The 26,381-nt window shown below is 42.8% G+C and overlaps 1 protein-coding gene across 1 annotated transcript in view; it reads right to left on the reverse strand.

Moving 5' to 3' along the window:
• Positions 1–14,378, reverse strand: part of LAMP5 (lysosomal associated membrane protein family member 5) — a 16,411-nt gene extending 2,033 nt beyond the window's left edge. Inside the window, exons 1-5 of the mRNA XM_042445113.1 lie at positions 13,784–14,378; positions 12,320–12,495; positions 10,232–10,363; positions 9,109–9,214; positions 3,191–3,379 (exon numbers count right to left, since the gene is read on the reverse strand). Of these exons, the coding sequence (XP_042301047.1) occupies positions 3,191–3,379; positions 9,109–9,214; positions 10,232–10,363; positions 12,320–12,495; positions 13,784–13,832 (652 nt within the window). The 5' untranslated portion in view covers positions 13,833–14,378. The remainder of the gene's footprint in view (positions 1–3,190; positions 3,380–9,108; positions 9,215–10,231; positions 10,364–12,319; positions 12,496–13,783) is intronic.
• Positions 14,379–26,381: the final 12,003 nt, after the last annotated feature.

A 26,381-nucleotide genomic window follows, 5' to 3' on the forward strand; every position in this document is an offset into this window, starting at 1 on the left:
TTGGTTCCCACTGGCAGTGGCTTCTCTGGCCTCCCAGTCATACCTCCATGCCTGCTCCATCCTCAGTCCTCTGTCCTCCCGGCCGTCTCTCTCCTTCTGTCCTAGCCTTTCCTCTGCCCCCAGCCTACCAGTATGGCCAGGAGGACAGAGGGAGGCATGGCAGGGAAGACACGGCTGTCGCTTCCTGCACCGATTCTTGAAACTGGTGCAAAGTGGGAACCACTCTGTTTGGTGAACCAGTTTCAGAAATCCGTTCAGGAATCGAATCAAGAGGTAAGTGGGAACTGGGCCTATATCTTCTTACCTAAATATGCAGAAAGGGGGTGGGCGATTCACCAGCTACGCCAATTGGCTGGTGGTGAGCAAAAACGTCTATTTGACTGCACAATGAGTGTGCAGCCAGTGAGTGGGAAGCTGCAAAAAGAGGAAGGATGACTTCCAAGAAATAGTGTGGTTGTATGTAGGCTACATGTCCCCCTGCCATTAGGATACAGGAGAACCCAATCTTATGCAGCAGATCATTTTTCAAGAGCTTCCATTCAATAGTCAGTCAGTCAGTCTGCCTGTCTGTCTGTCTTCCCTTCTTACCTCGCTTCTTTCCCAAGCAATATATTTGCCATCCAGGCAATGCAAGGGTAGGCTCAGCCTTCAGACTAAGCCAAAGAACTGAGTCAACTGATTTCCTGTGTAGTATTCTTTTCAAGAGCTACACAGAGGAACTTAGAAGGAGTTCACCCATATGGGGATCTGTATTGTGGTTTAGTCTTATCTTGACTCTGCCAGTCACTTCAAGACAAGGAAGATTTAAAACGACAACATACACAACAAGAAAGTACTTCTATTGTAGCTATGCACTTCTCAAAGGGCAAATTAAACTGACCAATCAAGGTCAGGATGAATTCTTGCAGGTAGCTATTTAACACCAGATGAATCATGGGGGAAATAAAGGAGAAGAGTCAGCCCATAATATTTAGTAGGGATTTTACAGATTAGAGTCATTTTATCAGTTCTGGGCAAAGCTAATTATGTTCTTTGCTTCGAATCATTGGATAAGAGGAAGGAGTAATGCGTCATAAAGAGGAATTCCTCCATGTTGTGCCACAAATTGTTTGTACCAAAGGAAAAGTAAAATAGTTATTATATAGGGAAGACAATGAGCTACAGAAACTGGGAAACATTTTCCGTCCAAATGTTTCTGAAAGAGAACCAAAGAAGGTGAAACAGAGAGAGGAGGTATTGGACAAGGCCTGCTGACGTTGTACCCTTTTTGGTCCAGATTTGTAATATTTTGCAGGAACTATGATTAATTATTACTGCTAAGCTCTTGCGTTCTCTACTGTCTGTTACAAAGCCCCTTGCAAGAGGGGAGACATTTCTGGTTGGTTTTTAAATACTTGGACAGGTATCTAGAGGAGGCTTTTCCCTGGCCAAAAAAATGTCTGTTCAGTCAAGCCAGGGTGCCCAGTCCCCCCCCCCACTCCATTCCTTTTGCATACTGGGCAGGATTGGGGGAAATTCATAGACATCTGATGCCCTTGAATGTCATGGAGAGAAATTTCTCATGAAGAGAAATGCTCAATTACAGTTGGCCAGCGTAAGAGAGGGAAACACTTCTGAATCTGGTAAATAACTTAGAACCAGAGATGTAAATCTCCATATTCCTTATCTTTGCAATCGATAATAAATAATTTTCTCACTATTCTCCCCACAGAACAAACATATGAAAAAAATTGCATAGTCTTCAAACATTATTAGGTTTTTGGGGTGTCTTTCAAAGAAATGTTTTGCACTGGAATAAAAATGATTTCCCTGTGTAGAAAGCACATATTTCTATGAAATATTCACTGTTCCCTGGACAGAAAACATGTTTCCTGAACAAAAGAAAAGCTGCAGGTATCTTTGCACAAAGGACACCCAACAGGATTTCTCAAGCATCGAAAAACCCTGACTTGATAGGGAAAGTGATTTTTAAAAATATACACAACAGGGACGTAGCCAGGATTTTAGGAAGGGGGGGGGGGGTTCCAGACTAAGTGCCACCATTATAATGGGGCTTGGGTGCGGCAGCACAGCAGCACACACCATTCATTTTTCTAATGGAAGGGGGGGTCCAGACCCCAAGAACACCCCCCTTGGCTACATCCCTGTACACAAGTATTCTTTCCATACCTACTTGCAATATTGTGCCTTTCTCTTTAATTTGGTGGACTGTCAAAAATTTCCAACCCCCAAAGTCTTCCTGGCAACATTTTTACTCAGGAACATTTCAAGAGTTCAATATTGGTGTTCAGTTCCACTTCTGGGGGGATGAAGAAAGAGCAGGGGAGGATTTATTTCCGTCTCCTCCCCTATTCACTCCAACTGTGCCGTGTGTGTGTGCACGCGTGCACGTGCACATGCATGCATGTGCATACACATGTGCATATGCACACACACACACACACACATGCGCATTGCTTTTATTCTCTAGAATCCACATTTAGGATACATGTGCAATTAAATCTTAACTCTGCAAAAGCAATTATTGCAATTCACTGTCCACAGAGAATATTTCAGCATAAATAACTACCTGGAAAGCAGTTATTTCCTCCTGTTCCTTTTCCTTTTGCCTTTCATCCTCCACCACCAAGTACAACTAATGTGTAGCTAAAAGTATCAGTAGTACCAAGTTCCACCATTATTCACCATTTCAACGTACATACAGTATAATTTCAGTTGTGTGAAAGGGCTATAGAGTGAACCATATTTTGGCCACAACCAAGTGTGGGCCAGTGCATCATGCAGCTATGGACGTTTACACACACATGCCCATTTTGTGACTTATGAAGCTGCTGGAAACTGCAATGCACCAGTCCCAAAATCCATGTTAGAAATCCAGCAAGTTAAACAACGCAGGCAGGCAAAAATGGAATGTGCACCCATGAAACATGAATGGAACAGAAATAATCTGCTTCTCCTGGGCTGGAGGGAAGGTATTTTCTGGATACTGGCTTTCTCTGCTACTGTGGGCCTTCTTTTAAAGGCTGGGTTCTGTTCTTTACCCACCTCGGTTTTTGTTTTGTTTATTTATTTAAGGGATATAGATACAGCCTTTCTCCCAACATGGGATTCATTTTCTACCAAAGCCATTTGCTTTCCTGGTCAGAAGTTCCTGCTAGATGGTATTCAGACATTTTCCAAAGACCCTTACCTTCACTGAAGACAAAATCAGAGCTGATGTCAAAGGGCTGGATGCGGACCTCTGACAGCAAGAGAAGTACTGATTTTTGATGCTCACTGGAGGGCAAAGTGATGGTCTGCTGAGCTTGGCATTCATAAGACTTCCCAGCTGGGGTAACCAAAGCTGAAAGATGTCGTGTAGTGACCGTGTGCTTCCCAGCTGCCAAAAGGACAGAAACATCAATGAATGAGTATCACTGAGTACTATTTTTTTACATGTCAGAGTATTTTTCCGTATATTGGAGGAGGAAACCATTCTTATACACACCTAATCAGATGTAAACCCCACTGAGTACAATAGGACTCACTCTCTCGACAGGGTGTCTAAGAATGCACCCTTAATGAATCAACCACCCCTTATTTTACTGAGAAGATACTAAAGGTATTATGTGAGCACTGCAGAGCGCAATCAGCATCAATGCACCAATCCTGATGCTACTGCAGTCAGAAAGAGAGAGAAATGACACCCACAGCCTCCTCCCACACTAGATCTGATGTTCTTCCATGCTTGGAATGCAGTCATTATTGCTAATGGAATGACTGGTAGCCTCTATTGTCTCTGAAGTAGTGAATCTGTTCTGGGTTTTAGCCCAGACTTTAAAAGCACTATCCAACAGCATCCGGGGGGGGTGTTATATGTTTCACATCAGAACCTTGCCCCCTGACCCCCAATATTGTGGTTCTTCACCAATAGGAGGTTTGATGGGGATGGTGGAATACCAAGGGGATTATGCATGCAAAAGAAAGGGGCGGGTGGGATATTGGGACATGGCATCCATGGAAGGGTTGGAGCAATTCATAATGTTTATAATGTTGCCTTTGTACAACAATCAAAGAGAAATATAGAAGTCAAATGAAGTATTTAACCATTGTCTTCAGTCAAATTGGATTGTAGCCAAAATTTTATGGTGAAGCCGAAGGCTTTCATGGCCAGCACCCATAGTATTTGTGGCTTTTTCAGGCTATGTGGCCATGTTCTAGGAGTGTTTATTCCTGACGTTTCACCAGCATCTATGGTCGGCATCTTCAGAGACCCAAAGCATTCTCTGAAGATGCCATCCAGAGATGCTGGAGAAACGTCTGGAATAAACTCTTCTAGAACATGGCCTCATAGCTAGAAAAAATCCACAAAAAACAAAACTTTATTGCTGACCGCATCAATTTAACAGCCATAACAGCCATTCTGTGTCCAGAGGAATTCTGGACACAGAAGCTCATATATTGATAAGATTTGTGTATGGTCAGAAATGCAATCCCTGTTTTTACCATTATTTTATAGCACAACGGTGCTATTGTGGATGTTCACAGCATGCGCATCTCCGTGTATAATTAGTATGTGTCTGAATTCCCACTGGGGTTCTACAGCGCTGTTCAGAGTTCAAAAACTAATGTATTATTATGGCAATTGTGATTATCATGCAAAAAAAAAAAACAAACCCTCACAATATAAATGCAACATCTCCAATACAGAGTGCGAGCAATGCCTTCCTCTCTGTGTTTATCTCTCTAAAAGGAGAGATGTGACATTTTTAGTTTTTCCTCCTGATAAATTATACAGTTGCCAGTTATTCCATACTATTCGAGGATCATTATATTTGTCTCCTACTTGGGGTTGCCAGGTGAAATAAAGGATAGGGCTCCTTTGTCTTTAAAGATAGTTTAAAAGAAGGAATTTCAGGAAATACTGCAGCATTTTAGCCTCAAATGTAGCTAAGGGGGGGGGAATGACAGCATTTCTCTCCAATAGGAATGCTTCCCCCTACAATGTGTCCCCCCCTTTACTTTAAAAAAAAATACTAGCACTACGGTAACATAAAACTTCACTTGAGCACGTAGAAATACAGTTTATGCATCCAAAGAAAGGGGGAGACAAAGTCACCAAGGGAATGCAAGCACAGCAAATGTAAGAGTGAATGATTTCCATTGTTTCACTCTTGGCTATGGCAGAAATTTGGAGACAGGAGGACAATTTCATGGTGGGGGAGAAAGAATTAACATTTGGTGAGGCAAAGCCCTCATCCTTCTCCTTGCCCCACAAGTACATCTTTGGACACATTTTGTAAGGTAGGCTAGGCTGAAAATGAGACCCAAAGCTATTCCATAAATGCTGCGGCTGAAGCACTGTCTAAATCCAGGATTCCCACCAATAAAGCCAACATTTTAGCCAGTGGCCATGCGACAGGGAAGCCCCCATCGCAAAATACAGCAAAGGCGTCTTATAAATCAATATTTGGGGTTGAACATGGTACTGGATGAAACCTATTAAGTTCTGTACAAGTCTTTAATTTAAGAATAATGTTCTCAAAATCTGCACACATGATACTTAATGGTAGTAGTAGCAGTGAGAGCAGCAGCAGCAATAAAACACCTCTGCAGATGTGAAGTCGAAGGCTTTCGTGGCCGGCATCCATAGTTTTTTTGTGGGTTTTTCAGGCTATGTAGCCATGTTCCAGAAAAGTTTATTCCTGACGTTCTGCCAGCGTCGGTGGCTGGCATCTTCAGAGAATGCTGGCACAGAAGAGAGTGAGGTATATTGCCAGATGCTGGCTAAACATCAGGAATAAACTCTTCTAGAAGATGGTCACATAGCCTGAAAACCCCACAAAAAAACTACCTCTGCAAATGTTGTTTTGCAGAGAATAGGAATGGGATCTTAATAAGCAGCTGTGAAAATTCAGAAAGAAAGAAAAGACACTTTGCTGCTTATCATTCTTTCCCACTGGCTAAACTGGCCAGGCTGCTGGGAATTGCAGTTTAACAATATTGGGAGAAGTGTTTGATTCCTACCCCTGGTTTAAGCCTTTGCTAACCTAACACCCTCCAAATGCAATGGATTACAATGCCCATCATGCCTAGCCAGTCTGGCAATTTGTGTTGCAGAAGGCTGGCTAAGCAAAGACCCACTCAAAGATTTTCTCTGGGCTGAATGCAAAGGATTGCATTCTTATAATTCTCATTGGACCTAATGGCAGTTTGGTTCAGGCACAAGACCTAATGGAAAGTCTTTGACTTAACAAGTGAAGATGTTCTCAAAATCTGCACATATGATGCTTAATAGCAGTAGTAGCAGTGAGAGCAGCAGTAGCAGCAGCAAACTAATGTATGGGTAGTAGTCATTGAGCAACTACCATGGCTAAGCTATGATTCCACATACAGGGACAACAAATCCCGCTAAGATGAAATCAAAGTCTTTCCAATCATTCTTAAATGTCATAATTTAATTTTTCCTACATTTATTTTAATACAAAAATTACTTTTCCTAATGCCTTATACAGAGACAGTTAAAATTCAGCCTCAAAGCTTCCAAATGTTAGCAACCACTGACAGAAAATAGTCAGAAATCCTTTTAATTTTTTAAAAATGTGAAGACTTTGTATAACTTTTGTAGGCCTCAGTTCAACCACACACAGAGAGAGACACACAGACACTCACAAAATAACTGAACGCCTCCAAACATCCTGCACTGCAGATATATATTGTAACAGAGATACCAAGAAAATATACATCTAGACTGGGATGATAGTGAGGCAGACAAGAGAATGAAACAGAACCATTTTCATTCTTGTTTCAAGTAATGGCAGCTACTCCATCAAAGTAAAACCATCGCCATCCACTATCATCATTTTAACTATCATTGTTGTCTTCGTTTTAGAGTGTTTGGACCATGATAAGAAATTTTGAGTGTCTTTTTCATAAAGGAAAAATTAAGATTCCTGCATTGCAATTTAAAAATAATAATAATAACAACATCACAGTATCAGCCTCAAAATGCATTTCCAAAAAAATTTGGTAGCCATATTTGAAAGGGCAAAATTGTCACGTAAGATTTAGGAGCCCAAAACTGTGCATTCAAACAAAGCATTTTGCAACCCTGGTGTACAGCTTGCACTTAGATTATCAATGAGGGCTACAAAAGGGTTCCTTCCATCCCCCTCCGAGGATTTGGAAAGTGAAAGTGGAGTTAAATACTATGGAGTTGAATAATAATAAATATTTACCAATGGGGAGCAGTTTTAATTTCAGGGACTGACAGCATCCTATACTAACCCTGTACATGTCAGTGTTTTTAATTGCTATTTAAGTCTTAGAAATGTTGCTCTAGTAGTGAATAGGATCAAATAGCAAATGTGGAAGGGAAATAAATTTCCTTCAGACAAGAAGTCAGTACTTTTGGTCATTTGCTGTTCTGCACATCCTTTTAATACTGCAGGAAGGCCGCTTTCTTGCAGCTTCATTTCATTTTTCAATGGAAAGGCTTCAGACACACTTGCCACCTAATCCCAAACCTGTTTCCTTAGCATTCAAAGATACAGCCATACGTATGTAGAGCGATCTTGTGGCACCTTTGAGACTCACTGGAGCAAAGAAATCGGCAGCTGGAGGTTTCGTAGACTAAAATCTACTTAAATCTTAAATCATGAATACATCCTAGGAAGTAGACTGAAGCCTAGGAAAACTCTTGCTGCCAATTTCTTTCTTTCAGTGAGTCTCAAAGGTGCTCCAAGATCTCTCTGCATAATGTTTCCTTAGGAGTAAGTCCTGCTGAGTCCAACTGCCACTTGCTCTTTGGAAAGCTGACAAGATTTGAGGCTTTTCTTTTTTACAGGAAATGTTGGGAAGGAGGTTTTGCCCTTTCTTTTTGGAGGTTTCCAAGTGACCCCTGGGAAACAAATGGTTTGAAAATCCCAAAGGCTTTTTTTAAAAAAAGCTTGCCCCTCTTACTCCTTGGAGAAGAGCTGAAGGAGGCCGGATCGTGGCACGAAAAGAGCAGAGAGAGAGAGAGAGAGAAAAGCCAAATCCAGGAGGCGACTTTGCCGCAGTCTGGCAAAACGGAAGGAAATGCCTTCTATAAATCTTCCTAAACGGGGCAAAAGGGGGATAGAGACCAAGAGGGATCCCAGAGAGAAGGATCGAGTCTGGGAAGAAGGTTTTTGGAGGAAGGGAAAGCCATCGGAGAAGGAGGAGAAGCAAAGTCGGGTTTAGCCGCAGTGCGCATTTAGCGGATGGAGGAATATGAGCAGGCCTAGGAAGCTGGGTTTAGTGGTTTGAGCCTTAGGCTAGGACTCTGGAGACCAGGGTTTGACTCCCCACTTGGCCATGGAAACCAACTGGGGAATCACACTCTCTCGGCCTGAAGGGTAAAAAGGCAATGGCAAGCCCCCTCTGAGCAAACCTGGCCAAGAAGACCCTGTGATGCCTTCAAAAGAGTTCCCAAATACATGGTTAAAAATTCGATGACGGATAAAACAACATCTCACACAGATCATCCATATCAGCAGACTTGTCATGTTACCTAAAAACCTTCTCACACTTTGTCAACAGAGAAAGTTTACGCAGCCAACTATAAGCTCATCTAGTGATGAATGAGAGAGGCAGCATAGTGTAATGGTTAGAGGATTGCCTCAAAAAACACAATCCATCCCACTACAAATGCACTTGAATCCTGTGACTCAACCCTAACAGAAAGCAAGAAACAGTTTTTTTAAGAGTCTCCCATAAGTCGGGAACCACTTGGAGGCACACAGCAACCATAAGAAGAAGGGGAAGGAGGCAGGTTCGCCTTGGAGGTTGTCGTTGCAAGGGTAGACCCAGGCAAGGCTCTGGGGAGGAACCCCGATCTTCCCCTTCTCTTCATCCAACAAGCATCCATAGGGAGCAGAGTTCCTCCTTTTCCAGGACGTGTCCTACAATTCAGCCTCCTGCTCAGGAGGAAGGTCAAAAGGGAGCAGGACCAAAAAGCCTGCATTTATTGACATTCCTATTAGGAGTGTGTGGAGCTTTGCCCTCCCTTTTTCTGGGATGTCCTCCATGTTGCGGTGCCTTCTCCCCCCCCCCCCCCCCAAACTACAGATCCCAACAGGCAAAGGGCATGCCTAAAGGGCCACTTACGGTTGACGGCGGCCTTGAAGTAAGTGCGCTCGGAGGAATCGTAGGCGAACTGGACCTTGTTCATCTTCCACCAGGACTCCGGGCCTTTGCTGGTGTTCCGACTCTCCTGCAAAGTCCGGGAAAAGGGGGGCCAAGGAAAAGACCAAAATGTTGGATCTGAGCAAGGGAGTTTCCCTTTGCCCTCCCTCCCTTTGGCCAAGAGAGAACCAGGGCTCTAGGCTTGCATCCGCATTGCAGAAACTGCACCCAGTTTGAACCCGCTGTAACTGCCATGGCTCAATGCTATGCGATGCTGGGGTTTGGACTTTTATGACCTACTTGGCTTTCTAAAGTCCTGGAGCCACAAGAAACGACCATGCCCCGAGTCTCGTTGGGGATTCAAGTTTCCCAAGCCTCTTAGGGTCTCTAGCTTTTGAATCATCAGGGCAGCAGAAACGTGTCCATACTGGAGAAATAACCCGGGTTGGCATCGCTTTTAACTGCCCTCTGTGCCCCACAACAAACGCCAGCTCCCAGAATTCCATCGCCTTGAGCCAGAAAGGAGTTCAAGCGGTTCCAAACCGGGTTATTTCTCCAGTGTGGACGCAGCCTTTTTTTGTCTACCAATGTTCCCTAAGGACTGAGGCTGACTCCAAGGCAACACAAATAGCTTTGTGTGAAAACTTCCTAAAGAATCACATAATAATGATGATAATGATAATAATTTATATCCCGCCTCTCCAATTGGATGGAGGTGGCTTACAACATTAAAACAGCATCTAAAATACATTAAAAATACAACAGATTCAGCAGGACCAAATGGGATGTTTTAAAGAGGGAAGACAAAGAGGAGTTTGCATGCAAGGAAAAACCTATCTATCTGTCTGAGGAGGAGAGAGAAGGCAATGGTTTTTGAACCATCCCATAGCACTGAGCCATGAAACTGACAGGGAACCCAGAAAGAAAAGAGACTTTGGTGGCCAAAGATCCCCTTGCCAAGATCTTGCTCATCTTCCCAAGTTTTTTTTCCTCCCCCTTTCTTTCCTTTTCAGAATTTGTTCATATACTGTATTCATTTCTGCACTCAGCCATTCATTCATGGATTCCTTCCTTCCTGCCTGCCTGCCTTCCTTCCTGCCTTTACCTTGAGGAAGAAGAGTCGGAGGGTGTAGGCCTTCTCCATCCAGGAGAGCTGGAGCTCCGACTCGTTGGCGCCGCACTTGCCTCGCTCTTCGGCCCCTCGAGAAAGAGGGATGGAGGCCTGCTCCGAGATCGTCTGCAGGAAAAAAAGGCCCATAGACTCAGGCAGGCCCACCGGAAAAGCATGCAGTCCCCGATCACCCTACATTGTTATTATTTTTCTACTAAGATGATAGCTAGCTAGCTATATGGAGCTAGCTAGCTAGATAGATAGACAGATACTGTAGATATCTCCCCCGTCTCATTATCTATCTAGCTATCTAGCTAGCTAGCTAGCTCCATATATCTATAGATAGATATCTCCATCTCTATTTCTGTATGTGTATACTTTCCCAATGGGCATGAATGCGTGTGTGTGTGTGTGTGTATACATATATACACAACACACAACACAACCATATACATATACACATACACACACATAGCCTTGAACATGTGGGCCTTGAACATATATATATATAGACCTGGGGGAGATATATGTCTGTCTGTCTGTCTGTCTGTCTGTCTGTCTGTCTATCTATCTATCTATCTATCTATCTATCTATCTATCTATTCTCCATATATCTCTATCTCTATCTCTTTGCTTTCCCAAGGGGCATAAATGCTTTTCCAAGGGGCAGGAGGGGAAAATGCGGCGATACATGTGTGTATGCAAACACATGCACACACATATACCCCAACGCATTTGAAACAGAGGCTGGATGGCCATCTGTCGGGGATGCTTTGACTGAGATTTCCTGCATGGCAGGGGGTTGGACTGGATGGTCTCTTCCAACTCTATCATTCTATGAGTCTATGATTCTATGATTCTATGATTTTATCGTGGCGCCCATTGGGAAAGCATTCAATCCCCTATAAGCCTTCATTATTATTTTTTCTACAACATGATACACAGACAGACAGACGCAATAATAATGAAGGCTTATAGGAGATTGAATGCTTTCCCAAAGGGCACGAGGGGGTAATGGAGGATATTGCCTAACAAAAGCTAAAACAGAAACTGAAATGTATGCTTCTCAGTTATGCTCCAAATGGAAGACATTTGGGGATTCCTCTTGGGCAGAAGGTTGAAATGGAGGACATGTCTTAGAAAAGGAGGACCTGTGGTCACCCTTAGAGCCTCCCACCGCCATACAACGCGCCCAGGAGATGGCGATGAGTACCTATGTACTCACACCCTCACTCTACATAGGTACAATGTACTCATATATAGGTACATAGGGAGGGAAGTCAACTTCGGAGCGCTTTTGTTGTGGTTTATCTGCCTCCAAATCCTTTCCGACTTCTGGCAACTCTAATGAAAGGACACTACGACGGGGGTTTCTTGGCAAGATTTCTTCAGAAGAGGTTTGCCATGGCCCTTTCCCCTGAGGCTGAGAGAGTGTGACTTGCCCAAGAGGGCACCCAATGGGTTTCTATGACCGAGTAACAAAGATATGGATTGTGGTCTGGAAAACAACAGCTAGTAGTGATGCTGGTGGTAACATGTGTGTGTGTGTGTGTTCGTATAATGCGGAGAGGCTTAGGTCCAAAACACATTGCATAAATAACCCAGTTTGAGACCGCTTTAAGTGCACTGGCTGAATGCTAGGGAATCCTGGGAACTGTAGTGGCACCAGAGCTCTCTCTGACAGACTCTCACAAAACTACAGAATTCCCTAGCAATGAGCCAGGGCAGGTAAAGTGGTCTCAAACTGGATTATTCCTGCAGTGTGTGTTTTGGACCTTAGTACAACTCCGTTCTCACTCCATCCTCTAACTAGCTGGTGTGGGTCCTTTGCTTGCCCTTAATTTCCCTTGATTCGTGCGAGGGGACTCCGAACCAAAGAAGTGTCACGCTGCCTTAACAACATACAAGAACTAAGTAAGGAGGAACCTGGTCCGGATTTTATTTACACGCAGGCGCCTCGACTGGAAACAAGTAGCCTGTTTCCAGAAATATTGAAACCCCAGGCTTTTAGGAGGAGCTGAAACAGAGGATGGGAGGAAAAGAGAAGAGAAGGGAAGAGAAGGGAAGGGAAGGGGTTCTTACATCCACAAAGTTACTGGCCGACACATCGTAAGGGACGATCAGCTTGGCAGCAAATTCCGCCATGAGGCAAGTCGTGCCATTCTCACGAACAACAAAAATCGCCTTTTCAGGGTCCGGAGAGAGGCCCGAGAGGTTCTCCACTTCTTGCTCTGCCGCGCTGCCGGGAAGAAGTGCATCTGTTGGGAAGAGGAACAAAGAGGGAAGAAGACTTTCTCATATATATATATCTTGAGCTCAATCTGATGATGGACACGTGTGTGTGTGTGTGTGTGTGTGTGCCTTCATGTCGCCTGTCTATGGCGACCCCCTGAATGTCACAGGGTTTTCCCTATATATATAGGAAAAGCCCTGTGACAAAATAAAGGTGATGTGGGCTGTATTTATCGGGAAGAGGCCATGGGAAAGCATCTCTGAGCATCCCTCGCCTAGGAAAGCTCCGTGAAATTCAAGGGATCGCCATAAACCGACAGGTGACATGAAGGCATACACACACACACACACAGAGAGAGAGAGAGAGAGAGATACACACATACACATACACACACGTGTCCATCAGCAGATCCTTCCACCGGGAAGAAGAAGAGTCACTGGTCCAGGTGAAGCAGAAATTTTCTTTTTCCAGCTCAGCTGAACCTTAACACACACACACACACACACACACACACCAATACACAGAGAAGGAGAGGGAGAGAGAGATAGAGCGACACACACACACACACACACATATTGTTTTAGGGTTCAGCTGATGGACGCTTGTGTGTATGCCTTCATGGCGACCCCTTGAATTTCACGGGGCTTTCTTAGGCAAGGGATGCCCAGAGATGCTTTCCCATGGCCTTTCCCGGCAATACAGCCCACAGCACCTTTATTTTTTTTCCCCCTTGGTGGCCCCCCATCCCATTACTAACCGGGTTTGACCCTGCTTGACTTCCCAGATCGGAGGGGGTCTAGTGGCTTTGGGATTAAAAAATTAATAATAATGATCACAGGAGTTAGGTCTGTAAAATCAAAGGGGCTATGTTTGTACACACACACACACACACACACACACACACTGCAAGCTCTACTGGCAAGTCAAAGGGGTTAGTTTTATTGTCAAACACACACACACACACATGGCAGTCTCATTTGCTGCTTATTCTGTTTCCCAAAAGAGCTGTTATAACACGTAATAACGGAGGAGAGACTTACTAGGTGGGGAGAGAAAGTGGGGCTGGGGTTTTTTTGTGGAGAGGAAAGAAACCTGCCTTAGTTGCTGGTGGTTACTGTTATGGTTACTGTACTTTCAAAGTCGATGTCTACTTATGGAGACCCCCTTTGTTCCTCCGTTGAGGAGGCTGAGACAGTGTGACTTGCCCAAGGCCACCCAGGGAGTCGAACCCTACTCTCCAGGGTCCTAGTCCAAGGCTCAAACCACTACCCCTCGCTGCCCCTCGCCCTGGCTGGCAGGGAGCCATTACTCACAGCAAAAAAAGAGCGGCAGAGCCCGGAGCCCCAGGCTGGCTGGCCTCATAGTCTGGTCCCTGCTGAGGTCCAAGGAGGAGTCCTGGAGGGATGGAGGCAAAAGAGGGTGAGGAGTCTTCGTGGAAGCAGGGAGGCAGGAGACAGCTGTCCTTTCCTTCTCAGCAGCTGCGATCTCTTTCCAAGGAGGTTTCCAATGGGGGAGCTGTCCAGGTGCTGAAATTTCGGTCCTTCTCCGGCGGCGGGAGCTGTCCGAGTGCTGAAAACGCTGCGCTGTCCAAGCTCCACTGTTCCTCCAAAGGGCTGCTTCCAACCAGCTCAATTCAAAGGGGGCTGAGCTCCAGAATCCGGGTTAAACCCGTCCCATAAGACCGGTATGATCCCGCCCCAGTCCCCCAAAAGCACACACTGACACAGACAGAGGATCCTTGCTTTCCTGGAATGGAACAGTCTCTTTCTCCAAAAGCTTTCTTCTCTCTCTCATCCTGCCTCCAGAAGACAGCTCTTTGCTTTCCCTAACAAGTGTGTCTTGTGGTGGTTGCTGTTGTAGTTGTAGTTGTTGTTGCTGAGTCTTGCTGCTGCTGCTGTTGTGATTGTGTCTTATGCTTGTTGTTGCTGTTGTAAGTATCGCTTCTCAGCCTTTTGGCTAAGATCAAGTGTAGTTGTTGCTGTTGTGTCTTCTTCTTGTTGTTGTTGTAGATGATGATGATGATTTTTCTTGTTGTTGTTGTTGTTGTTGTTGTTGTGTCTGACTTCAAGCAGTGTCCAACTTCAGGGCTACCCTAAAGCAAAAACTCTATCAGAGGTGTGTGTATGTGTGTGTGTGTGTGTGTCATGGCTGAGGGAGGCTGAGAGAGTGTGACTTGTCCAAGGCCCCCCACTGGTTTGCATGGCCGAGCTGGGAATTGAACCCTGGTCTCCAGAGTTGTAGTCCAGCACTCAAACCAGAGAGGAATTGAAATGTTTGATCCTTGGGAAATGGAGGAGGGCAGCTGGATCCTTCCTTCCCCTCCCCACCCCAGCAAACAGTGAAAGTGCCTCTTCTCTTTGGCTGCGATGGAAATGGGCAGCAGAGCCCAGTGGGTTCAAAGATACTCCCCCCTATAAAAAGGTTGGGCCTTGGAGAGAAGCGTCATGATGGTGGGGAGAGAACAAACTGTTGCTGCAGCTAAAAATCAGTGGGCTTTTTCTTTGTCTCTTGCCATCTTTCCTTGAACCAGGAATCGTAGGGTGCTGAGGCTGATTGCACACCTGGCAATGCAATCTACCTGAAGCAGATATTTCAGCCGAGATGTGGAGGGGGCTGTTTCTAATGCAACCAGCAGAAGTAAAAATACTCCCCCACCTTCTCATGTGCACAGAGGGGGAGAGAGAGAGAGAGAGAGAGAGATGAGGACACACACACACACACACCACTGAGGGAATGATTCCTCCTCCACCTCCTCCTTATTGTTATTGGCTACATGGATAATAACTAGCACTTAATGAATTTACTCTGAGACAGGCATCCTCAAATCTTTTTTTCAGGATTCCAAAATACTGCAGCATATGGGCATCACCTTTTGAACAGTATATTCCTAAACATTTGTCCCAAGGAACTCAATGAGACTTTTCACTGCTGCCTCCCCCCCCTTTTTTTTTGGTATCTCTAATCCAATTATGGTTGATCAGAGCTTTTTTATACACAGTTTCGGGAAGGTATGCATGGAATTACATAATAGCATCCACCCAGTAAGCCATCTTACTTTCAGAATTATTACTTTGGACTGCCCCCATGCCATCGTTTGGTTTGTCACCAGGCCACCAGCAGTTCCTTGACAGAAAATGAAACATGAAGATGAACCACAGAGTGGAAGAGTGCAAATTAACCCTAATATCTTGGTCTGTAGAGTGGCTGCATGAGAAATCAGGGTTTTGTTGGGTTTTTCTTTAGCCCCAGATGATGGAGGGTGGCTGGCAGCTATACTATGAAACATGATTCAGGGCATCCTTATGCCTTTGTTCTCTCATCTTATGGAAAGCCAGTTCTAGGAGTTCCTAGGACACATTTTGTAGACTGTGTCTAAAAATGTTCTTATGACAATTATATTCATTATAGATCATTTGGCACATTAAGCTCTGTTCCTAAGATGTTTATATCATAGTCATATTAATGGATTTTAAACAATTTATTTCAGTACAAGTGGAACTTAAATACTGGGCTGCATCCACACTGCAGAAATAACCCAGTCTGAGACTGCTGTAACTGCCCTAGGGAATTCTGGGAACTGTAGTTGTGTGAGACATTTAGCCTTCTCTGTCAGAGGGCTCTACTGCCACAATAAACTACAATTCCCAGCATACCCTAGCACTGAGCCAGGGCAGTTAAAGTGGTCCCAAACTGGATTATTTCTGCAGTGTGTTTCGGACTTTGGTATTTAAATAGAAAATGTAGCACATGTCACTGTAATCCCCACAGAAACAGTTCTCTGAGGCTGCCACCCTATCTGAGAGTGAGCCCTGTTGGAAACCAGAGCAAATACAGCGGTCTCAGACTGGATTATTTCTGCAGTGTGGATGCAGCCCAGTATTTAAGTTCCATTTGTATTGAAATAAATTGCTTAAAATTCATTCATATGACTATGATATACATGTCTTAGGAACAGTGCTTAATGTGCCAAATGATCTATAATGAGTATAATTGTCATAAGAACATTTTTAGACATAGTCTAAAGTAGATGAGTATGGGATAAGGGCACATGTTTTCAGCCTCACAATGTCAAGGATTGTGTCTCCTGTTATGAGCTTTTAAGAGGTTTTCGATCGTCTGGATCCTATGATGGGGTTTTCTTTGTTTTTTTCTACCTGTCTCACCACTTTCTCAGCCTTATTTGGTGGGAACAAGGGAGAGGGATTTCTCACTGGCTGCTCACAGTCTTTGTGACTCCCTCCCTTGAGGAACCAAAATGTCTCCCTCCTTGCTCTCCTTCTGTCAGCAGCTGCAGACATTCTTGTGCAACCAGGCTTTTGGAAATTGAACGGGGTGAACTTTTAATAATATGCTACACTTTTAAGATATTTTATGGTCTGTATAAACTTTAAATTTTTATACCTTTGATTATTTTTAACCCAACAAATTGTTTAATTGTTTTTAGATAACTTGATATTTAGACTTTTATCAAATGTTTTGTATAGTTTTAAATCTGTATTGTCTTAGATATGCTTTTAGCTACCCTGAGTTCTATTTTTGGGTAGAAGGTGGATATAAATGAATCATCATCATCATCTAGAAGTAACTTTACATAAGAGGATTTGTGAAGTTGAAAGCTTTCACGGCCAGCATCCATAGTTTTTTGTGAGTATTTCAGGCTATGTGGACATGTTCTAGAAAAGTTTATTCTTGATGTTTCACTAGCATCTGTGGTGGCATCTTCAGAGAAATACTGTAGATACCAGAGGCACAGATGCTGGTGAAATGTCAGGAATAAGCTCTTCTAGAACGTGACCACATAGCCCGAAAAACCCACAAAAAAGTATAAGAGGATTTATTTCCCTTTAGATAGAATAGGATTGTACTGTTAAATACAGTTGCCCTGCCATATCCATGGATTCTTTATCCATAGTTTGAAAATATTCATAAAAATATACATTCCAAAAATCAAACTTTGATTTTGCCATTTTATATAACAGACACTGTTTTCCTATGCCACTGTATATAATGGAGAGCATCCACAGATTTTAGTATCCATGGGAGATCCTGGAACCAAACGCCAACTGATACCAAGGGCCCACTGCATCATGTTATACATTAATACACAATATACAGTAATAATATTATAGGGAGCACAACTTTTTATTTTTAAAAAGTTTGAACTCTAAATGACGTTAAATTATATAGAATCTGAAGGCCTAAAATGCATGCCCATATTTGTGAAATCAAAATTATTCTTTTATAGGAAGCAAAACAGCCAGACTTTTGTCTGAGTTAACCTTCTGCAAAGATTGTTCAACCGTTCCGCTACAGACAACCATTCTGCTGGGGCTGCGGTCTATTGCTGCAGTGTACAGCTGCAGAAGAGCAACCCACTCAAATTACATGAATTTTCAGGCTCATTGATCCCTTCCCTAAAAGTGTATTGGAATAGAATTAGTTGCCACAGTAACAAAAGAGGCCAATTAACAATTAATTAATCCATTCTGCAGCTTATAATCAACTCAAATCTTTGAGTGACCTATCTTTTCCTGGCAGTATGGGGAAACTATACATTGAATGAAAAGTGAGACCAGCTTCATCTGACTTTTACGTCTAATTGTCACTCCCAAGTCAACTAGAATATACCAACTGAAGCAATGAGATTTATACCAATATTGGTTTGGCATCCAGAAACTGAACCAATGGGTCTGTTTGAACTGAGATTCAGAAATGGATCTGTGCCACTGGACCCAGTTTCTGAATTATGGTGTTTTGAAATTACTTCAAATAAATCTACAGAAAAGAGCCAAATAGCATCTTGCACTGAATAGGTGCGTTTCTCTGAACTTTTCTTGGTTTTGCTATTAAAATAACTTTAAAGTGTAACTGAAGCTGAGGGAAGAACATTTTTTCTGGCACTAATCCTGCAGGGAGGACTTCCCCACAAATTAAAGTGAGTAACTTAATAGTAACATATTAAACACATGCTTGTAGACCAGAATCAGTGTGGCTTAAGGAAGAAAACAGAATAAATGTCCTAATGATTGCAGTGCGCTTCAATCGGAGGTCCACCTTAATCATTAATGACTGAATGCTTTGGAGAGAGAGGACACAGGAGATTGAGCTGATATGCTTAAAGCCATGCCAATTTGTACATTAAATGGGGCAGAAGGAAATTAAGCATGGAGAACCACATCTGAGCACCACTGGCTTTCGTACATGGGGATGTGGCTAAACAAAATAAGGGCAGCCATTACATTTTCAGACTTTTAGAACAGAATCTGATGATTACAATTCCCTCCATGATGGTGGTGGTGGGAGGACAAAACTAAACAACAACCTAGTAAAAATATAATGCCAAGGAAAATGTAAAATATGGTTTGAACATTCAAATGTTTTCACATACCCTGGCCAAAATCCTACATCGCTTCAATGCAGTGTTAGTATCTCCTGGCAGAGGTACATTATGAACACAAACATAGTGCAACATATGTGTATCAGTGGGCCATTGACCTGGCTGACAACCTACTGTGAAGTTGCAATGTGCAATGAGCAGAGGCATTGTGAAGAAACAATGTGCATTCATACTCATCTCTATGTCATTAAGCTACCCCACATGTAATCGTTCCGCATGTATGGCTTTGGTTATGACACTTTCACCTGGATAAACTGTTTTGCATTTCTGAGAATACTCACTCTCTTTGCATGGTACAATAGTGTTATTATTAACTACCTCCAAGTTAACGTTGTCTTCTGGTGATCTTATGAATGAGAGACCTCCAAATCACCCTATTGTCAACAGCCCTGATTACAAACAAAAAACAGCTTCATTTATATACTGCTTCATATGGAACTAACAGTGTCTAAGCAATTTACAACTGTAAGCTAATTAGGTCTTGCAGATTCAGGAACATGGATTCCTTGACTGAGTCTATTAACCTGCAATGCAGTCCTCCTCTTTCCCCATTGCTGTCTGTCTTACCAAGCATTATAGTCTTTTCCGTGAGTCATGTCTTCTCATGATATTACCAAGGTTTGGGCCAGAGCAAATGTACAGGTAAAAGTGGCTCAATCCTGTGTGTTCTGAAAGTGGGTTGAAACTCCATTGTCCCCAAAGCAGGCTGCACACCCACAGACTGTCTGCACCATGAAGCATAAAGTCATGTTGTGTGGTTATTTCTTTGCCACCTCCCCACCATGCATGCACAACATCACTGTAACACATTGCCTGCAACCTTCAATTACTTCCCTCTTCCCACCCAGATGCCATTCCATTAGACACCCACCCATCTAACTGGCCATACAATCACACATGCAATGCACCACTTGTACAATGCATCTGTACATCAATGTGTCCAGTGATACAATGGCAAAGCAAAATCATGGAGGACCCTCATATATGCCCCCTTCATGCCATGCTCCCCTGTTCATGTATGTTTTAATCCATTGCACTATCGGTGATCATATTTTTGCTTTGCATAGTCTCATACTGCAGGTGTGATGATGTGCATTTTCTGCCTTGAGTTGAAGAATTCCAGCTTCTTTTTCCTCCAGTCTTTCGCTCCAGAGCACAACTTAGTTTCATTTTCCTTCCGATTTCACCTCATGCACCTCCAAAGTAGTTAAAAGCCACTTTATTTGGCCAGTGCAGACTACCCCTAAGGTAGAGTCAGTTTAGTTACATGGCTTTTAGGTAGATTATAGGCCTGATTTGCTCTCTCTCTGTGTTGTGTGCCTTCAAGACCTTTCTGACTTATGGTGATCCTAAGACAAACCTATCATGGGGTTTTCTTGGCAAGATTTGTTCAGAGTAACTTTGCCATTGATTTCCCAAAGCTAAGAGTGTATAACTTGCCCATGACGACCCAGTGGGTTTTATGGCCAAGTTAGTAATTGAACCCTGGCCTCCAGAGTCATAGTTCAACACACAAACCACTATACCATGCTCACTCTCTAGAGTCCATTTATTTGTCTTTCTAGCAGTCCACAGTGTCCTCAGAACTCTTCTCCAGCATTGCATCAGAAATGAGTTGATTCTCCCTTTCAAGTGCTAGTCATTTTTTGATTTCTTGACTGCAGTCTCCATTCTGATTAATGACTGAGCCAAAGTATAGAAAATCTTGAACTATTTCAATATCTTCATCATTTATTTTGAAATTACATAAATTATTTTAAATGAACTTTTCCAAACTTACTTTGAAAAATGTATATTTTGGGGGTATGCATTTATTCACATATAATTCTTTAAAAAGGATGAGGAGGGGGGGAGAAATCAGTTACTTAGTTTCCTACTGAACATGGGAAACTCAAACGTGTCTGTACACTTTCATTATTAGACTTGCAAACCACAAACCGTATACTTTCATAAAGTATTTTAGTTAATGTGAATGTCTATGCCATCCCTTGCTGTGAGGTAATTTAGGATGAAATAAAGACTGGTGCAAAGACACCTACTGGGCTTCAGGTCTAGGAAATAGAGAATTGAAATGGTTTCCTTTAGTCCAGTACTCTAACCACAACATTACATTGACTGGTACATTTTGAATCTATGTGCTAAAACAGACTTGCTTAAACAATGCAGGCAAATGTTTAAGAAGAAGTCTTATCATGGACCTAAATAAAGGTATGAAGATCTCTGGGGTCCTAAATGAAATATTTGTGCTTTCTATGCCTATCTCATAATAAAATAATGATACAACAGTCATGATTAAAGGAAGAGTCAAACCAGCCTCCAGGAACACTTCTGGACTGATGCGGATTCAAACTACAGAGATTCCACTTTTAGGAGGAACTTTTTGACAGCAAAAGCTGTTTGACAGTGGAACACACTCCTTCAGAGAGTGGTGGAGTCTCCTTCTTTGGAGGCCTTTAAACAGAGGCTGGATGGGCATTTGTCAGGAGTGCTTTGATTGTGAGTTCATGCATAGCAGGGGGTTGGACTGGATGACCTTTGTGGTTTCTTCCAACTCTATGATTCTATTGTAACCATAGAAGCAATCAAAGCCATGATTTAGCTATGGCTTGCAACACAAATGAGGGGTGGGAGGATCCCACGATGTGGCAAAAGTTAAAAAAGATACCTTTGTCCACATTGTTTAATTTCTTGAGATTTATTAGAGATATTATTAGTACAAATATTAGAAGTGGAAGCATTAAACAAACCAAGTAGCCAAAACCCAACATTAAGAACAGCATCACAGATATATTCACATTCGAATTCATGAAAGTCGTTACCATTCATTGTGCTACAACCATTTTAGAACTTGGCCCTCTTATCCGTAGTGTTTCAGCACACAATCTTCTTTTTCCTTACTCTATTGTTATTTCAAGCAAATGCTTTAGCATAGATAGTACCATTCCCTGCCTAAATCTAATTCCATCAGAGGAGGAAATAAAACAAGGCAGTTTATGCTGCACTTGGTGCAGAGAATAGAGGTTCTGTCAGCTGTTGATGGATCAGTAGACATTTTCTTTAGGAAAAGCAACACTACGGATGCATGAATTAGAAGCAAGCTCTCAAATGAGTCACCTCAGGAAGTCAGAAGCACTGGGTTGCTGCAGCACATAAGACTTGACAATTGGAAAAATGAGTTAAAGCCTTTAATAATCTCCCACATTGCTGGAAAAAATGTAAACATATGTTTACATGGTATGCAGGTTATATAGAATGAAATCAGGTATGCATTAGTGTGTGTGTAAACACCCTATGGAAAATAGGGGTGGGATGGGGAAACATACTATTAGGGAACTTAACTGGACTGGAAGATCTGTCTTCAAAGGTAGTTTCCTTTCTGTAGGACTCTGCATGCCATGCAAAGCAACGTTTTGATGATCAAATATGAGCTGTTAGGTCAAATGAAAGGCAACCCAACCACATGTACAGTTAAAAGGCTGCTACAGTGTTCTTTTGGGATTGATAACAGGATGGTACTATAGCGCATTTCTCCATGGTACTGTGGCAGAGATCCATTCCCCAAAATAAAGATGAGAAAATATTTTCCATTCTGATTTATTTCGAGATAGATGCAGATGGGGAAAAAAAGCACATCGGTGAACAGCATTATTGATAGAATGACTATCCAGATTTTATAGTTTAGCCTGGAATGAGTTCCTCTATGGCCTGGAAGAGACCTTTTGCTTTTCTTCACATGGAATTTACTCGCAGTTCTTACTATTTTGTAATTCATCCATTCCTTCCTAGACACACCTTCTCTAAGAGCCATGCTTGAAGAATTACTTGTTGGCTTGAACTCCCAGACACTAGGAAGTTCCCACTAGGGGTGCTGGGAGTTGTAGTACAGCTGACAAATCACATCTCCCCTCAAGTTCTGGCTGATAGCAGCAGCAATGACGATAAATGGTTGCATTCACTTGTTCAAAGTGCTTGTATGTGTTTTAGTCTATTTGTAATTGCTTGAACAGCCCTAAAAATATGTCAGTATTACCACTCCCAATATTTTCAAATGGTGTGTGTGTGTTAGGGAGGGGGGTTTGCAGAGGCTGAGACAGAGTGGCTTAAGACAGCGATGGAAATCAAACCAGAGGCTTTCTTTTGGAAAGCACTATGATGCTATGTTTAATAATTAAATTAAGATGGGTTGCAGGCATGTGTTGCTGACCATTCACCACTTCTAAAGTCCTTCTATCTTGCCAAGGCCACAGCAGAAGATGAAGGGGTGGTAATGGTTTAACCTTCCTTTCTTCCTAGTTTTCTTTATTTTCCTCTCCCATTGGATTTCCATAGAAAGGGGAACCATTGCTATCCCAGCCTCAGGGTAGCACAGTTTATATACCTGATTCAGAGATGCATTTGAGGAGCAAGGGTTTTTTTTTAGTTGGGTTATCACTGATTCACTTCTTCACCTCACACAGCCTTTTAGGGCCTTTCCATTCAACAGGTGATGGTAAAATTACACTTTTAGGGATATAGTGCAGGGATGAGGAAAGCACAGACTATGCATCCATTTTTGTGTCCCTCATAGTCCAAATTATTTTTCTTTAAATCTAGCTTTATTCCAAATGCCCTCTAAGATATGGGGGCAATTTCAAATTCACCAGCACCACCGCTGTCAGAAGAGACCCTTTTTCTAGCAGCAAATGACCTAGAAGTTGACTTTCAAGTCACTCCCCATTGTCAAAAAGGCCTTTGTTTAAGAAATGTTTTGAGAGGGACAATTTTTTTTTGGCAAAGTGCACCCCAGGCAGGTTGTTTGGGGGCATTGGGTAGGGATATTTTGGTGAGGTGGAGCCCCCTGAGATACCTTGGGAGGCAATGTGCCCCCCTAGCCCCTGACAATTGCCCACTCCTGATACAGTGAGTATCTTTGGGGTGGATGGTACTGACGGCAGGTTAAGATTACTTTGTAATATTTTTATGTGTACAATAATACATATATTCATGGTGGGCATCCATGGATTTTGTGGGTTTTTGGACTATGTGGCCATGTTCTAGAAGAGTTTATTCCTGATGTTTCACCAGCATCTATGGCTGACGTCTTCAGAGAAAGATGCCAGCCACAGATACTGGCGAAATAACAGGAATAAACCCTTCTAGGACATGGCCACATAGCCCGAAAAGCCCACAAATAACCAATACATATATTCATTAGTGATTTGTCTCACTGTCTTTGATAATTTGTTTGTAATGATTGTGAAATACCTTATATACTATCAGTGAGAGCCTGCGTCATGATTGTATTTATGACTGATGCCTCCCCCCAGGAAAAAAAAAAGGCTATTTTCACAGCCTGGCAGCACTCTAACCAAAGCATTTCTGAGGCACTGGAGATTGGAGCAGTGGGAAATGATGTGTACAGCATGCTCCCACTTGTGGAGTATATTGACAACAGGCAAATGAAGAGACCCCTTAGGGTTCTACTACAGCTGCTTGTCTCAAGGGACCCCACCACCAGGAGGATGTTGGGGATGTCATTTCCCAACACTCTGGTCTCAAGTGTCTCAGAAATGCTTTGCTCAGGGCTCTGTTAGACTGTGAAGGTAAGTGGGCAGTCACTTTCAGTCATTCGTGGCCATAAATATGAATACTGAGTAGTTAGAATAGCACAAGTCCAATTTATATTGCCACTGTTGAACAGGATGCCATTTTTTAAAAAGGGAAGGTCCAGCCCATTGGGCCTAATCTAGCCCACAAATCTTCCCAATCTGGCCCATGATGACCTTATTCCTGGAAACACTCCCTTTCCAAAGTCAGTTTCCCTTTCCTTTTGATCTGAGCAGGCATCTCAAGAAGTGATTTGTTTGGCTAATCTGCACTGCAAAAATAATGCAGTTTGACACTGCTTTAACTGCCTCAATCCTATAGAAGTCTGAGATTTGTAGTTCGTTGTGGTATCAGAGCTGTCTGACATAGTAGGCTAAATATCTCATAAAACTACAAATCCCAGGATTCCAAAACACTAAGCCATGGCAGTTAAAGTGCTGTTACACTGCATTATTTCTGCAGGGCAGATTAGACTCTCGAGGGCCAGTTCAGAAATTTTAGGCAGCTGTTCATCTTTCCTAATCAGAAAATTAAGCAGAAAGGCGTGATGTAGTTGGCAAAGCTTTGTCTGAAGCCTCGCTCAGAATGAACTTCATTAAATGATTTTTGGTTACACTGTTTCAGCCTAGCCAATTTTCCAGGTTACCTAACATGCGCAACATGGAGCTTTAACACCTATGCATGCTGTCCTGAGCTTCTTGACAGAACAGTACAGTAAATGTGGGTGAAAAATAAATACACATAGTCCTGTCTATTTCTATAACATAGGTACTAAATTAATTCTTGGGTCTTTCTCGGTTCTTTGAAAAAGTCATTACAGCGCAGTTGATCCATGGAGGAACACTCAGCTCCTTAACAGCACATTTCCAGAGGGGCAGCCCTCTTAGTTTATGGCAGCAAAACCAACAAAGAGTCTTATCAGTGCCTCAATACTAACACATTTTACATATTAGAGCACAGGCTTCAGTGTCCACTTTGTACAATGCTTGGAATACCTTTTCTGTGCTAGCAAGTATATACACATTTGGGGAGTGGAGTAGTGAGTTGTGCCTCTGCTGCCAGGCAGATGGGTTTCGGAGTTCTTGTTAGTATCAAATATTAACAACTTTCCAATGGTAGAGAAAGGTCTAATTTGTATTATTGACTTGAGAGATTATCACATTCACGCAAGAAGGGGAATCTTGCAGCATTAGTTTTGTTGCTGGGATAGACCTGGGAAGTACAGTGGTGCCTCGGGTTACGAAATTAATTCGTTCCGTGGCACCGTTCGTAACCCGAAAAGCCTTCGTAAGCCGAATTGCCATAGGCGCTAATGGGGAAAAGCCGCGATTCCGTGCGAAAAAGCCGAAAAAAGCACCAAAAGTTTTTTCGTAACCCGAAAAAACATTCGTAACCCGGAACAATGTTTTCCTATGGGATTTTTTCGTATCCCGAAAATTTCGTAACCTGGGTATTTCGTATCCCGAGGTACCACTGTAACTTTCTTATTGCATTCACCCATCACCAGGCAGTATGCAGTCCATATGCAACCTGGACTTCTTCATCTTTTTCTCTTCTTCCTCCTCCTCTTGGTCTATTAAGCAAAGTTATATTACAGTTTTAGCATCCACTTGAACCCTGCATGCTAAAACATTACATGCTCCAAGTGCAGCTTCTTATCTGACCAGACTCGTCTCTGAGAGACCATATGTTGTCAGCTGTAACATTCGGAATAGTTTCTTGTTTGTCCAATAGATTTTGGATCCATGGAAGAAAAGAAAGCCCCCAGTTCTTTCTCTCAGCTGCTGAATGCAGCAGTTGAAACAAAGGTTATGGGTTTCTATTGACTGAAAGCTAGCTGTGATTTACAATGCAATTTCCAAACTTGATGGAGTGGAACTGAAGTCCCCAGGCCTTGTCACACCATGATGATGGGGGAAAGAATGGAC

This window comes from Sceloporus undulatus, chromosome 1 (genome assembly GCF_019175285.1).
Source record: "Sceloporus undulatus isolate JIND9_A2432 ecotype Alabama chromosome 1, SceUnd_v1.1, whole genome shotgun sequence".
NCBI classification, from domain to species: Eukaryota; Metazoa; Chordata; class Lepidosauria; order Squamata; family Phrynosomatidae; genus Sceloporus; species Sceloporus undulatus.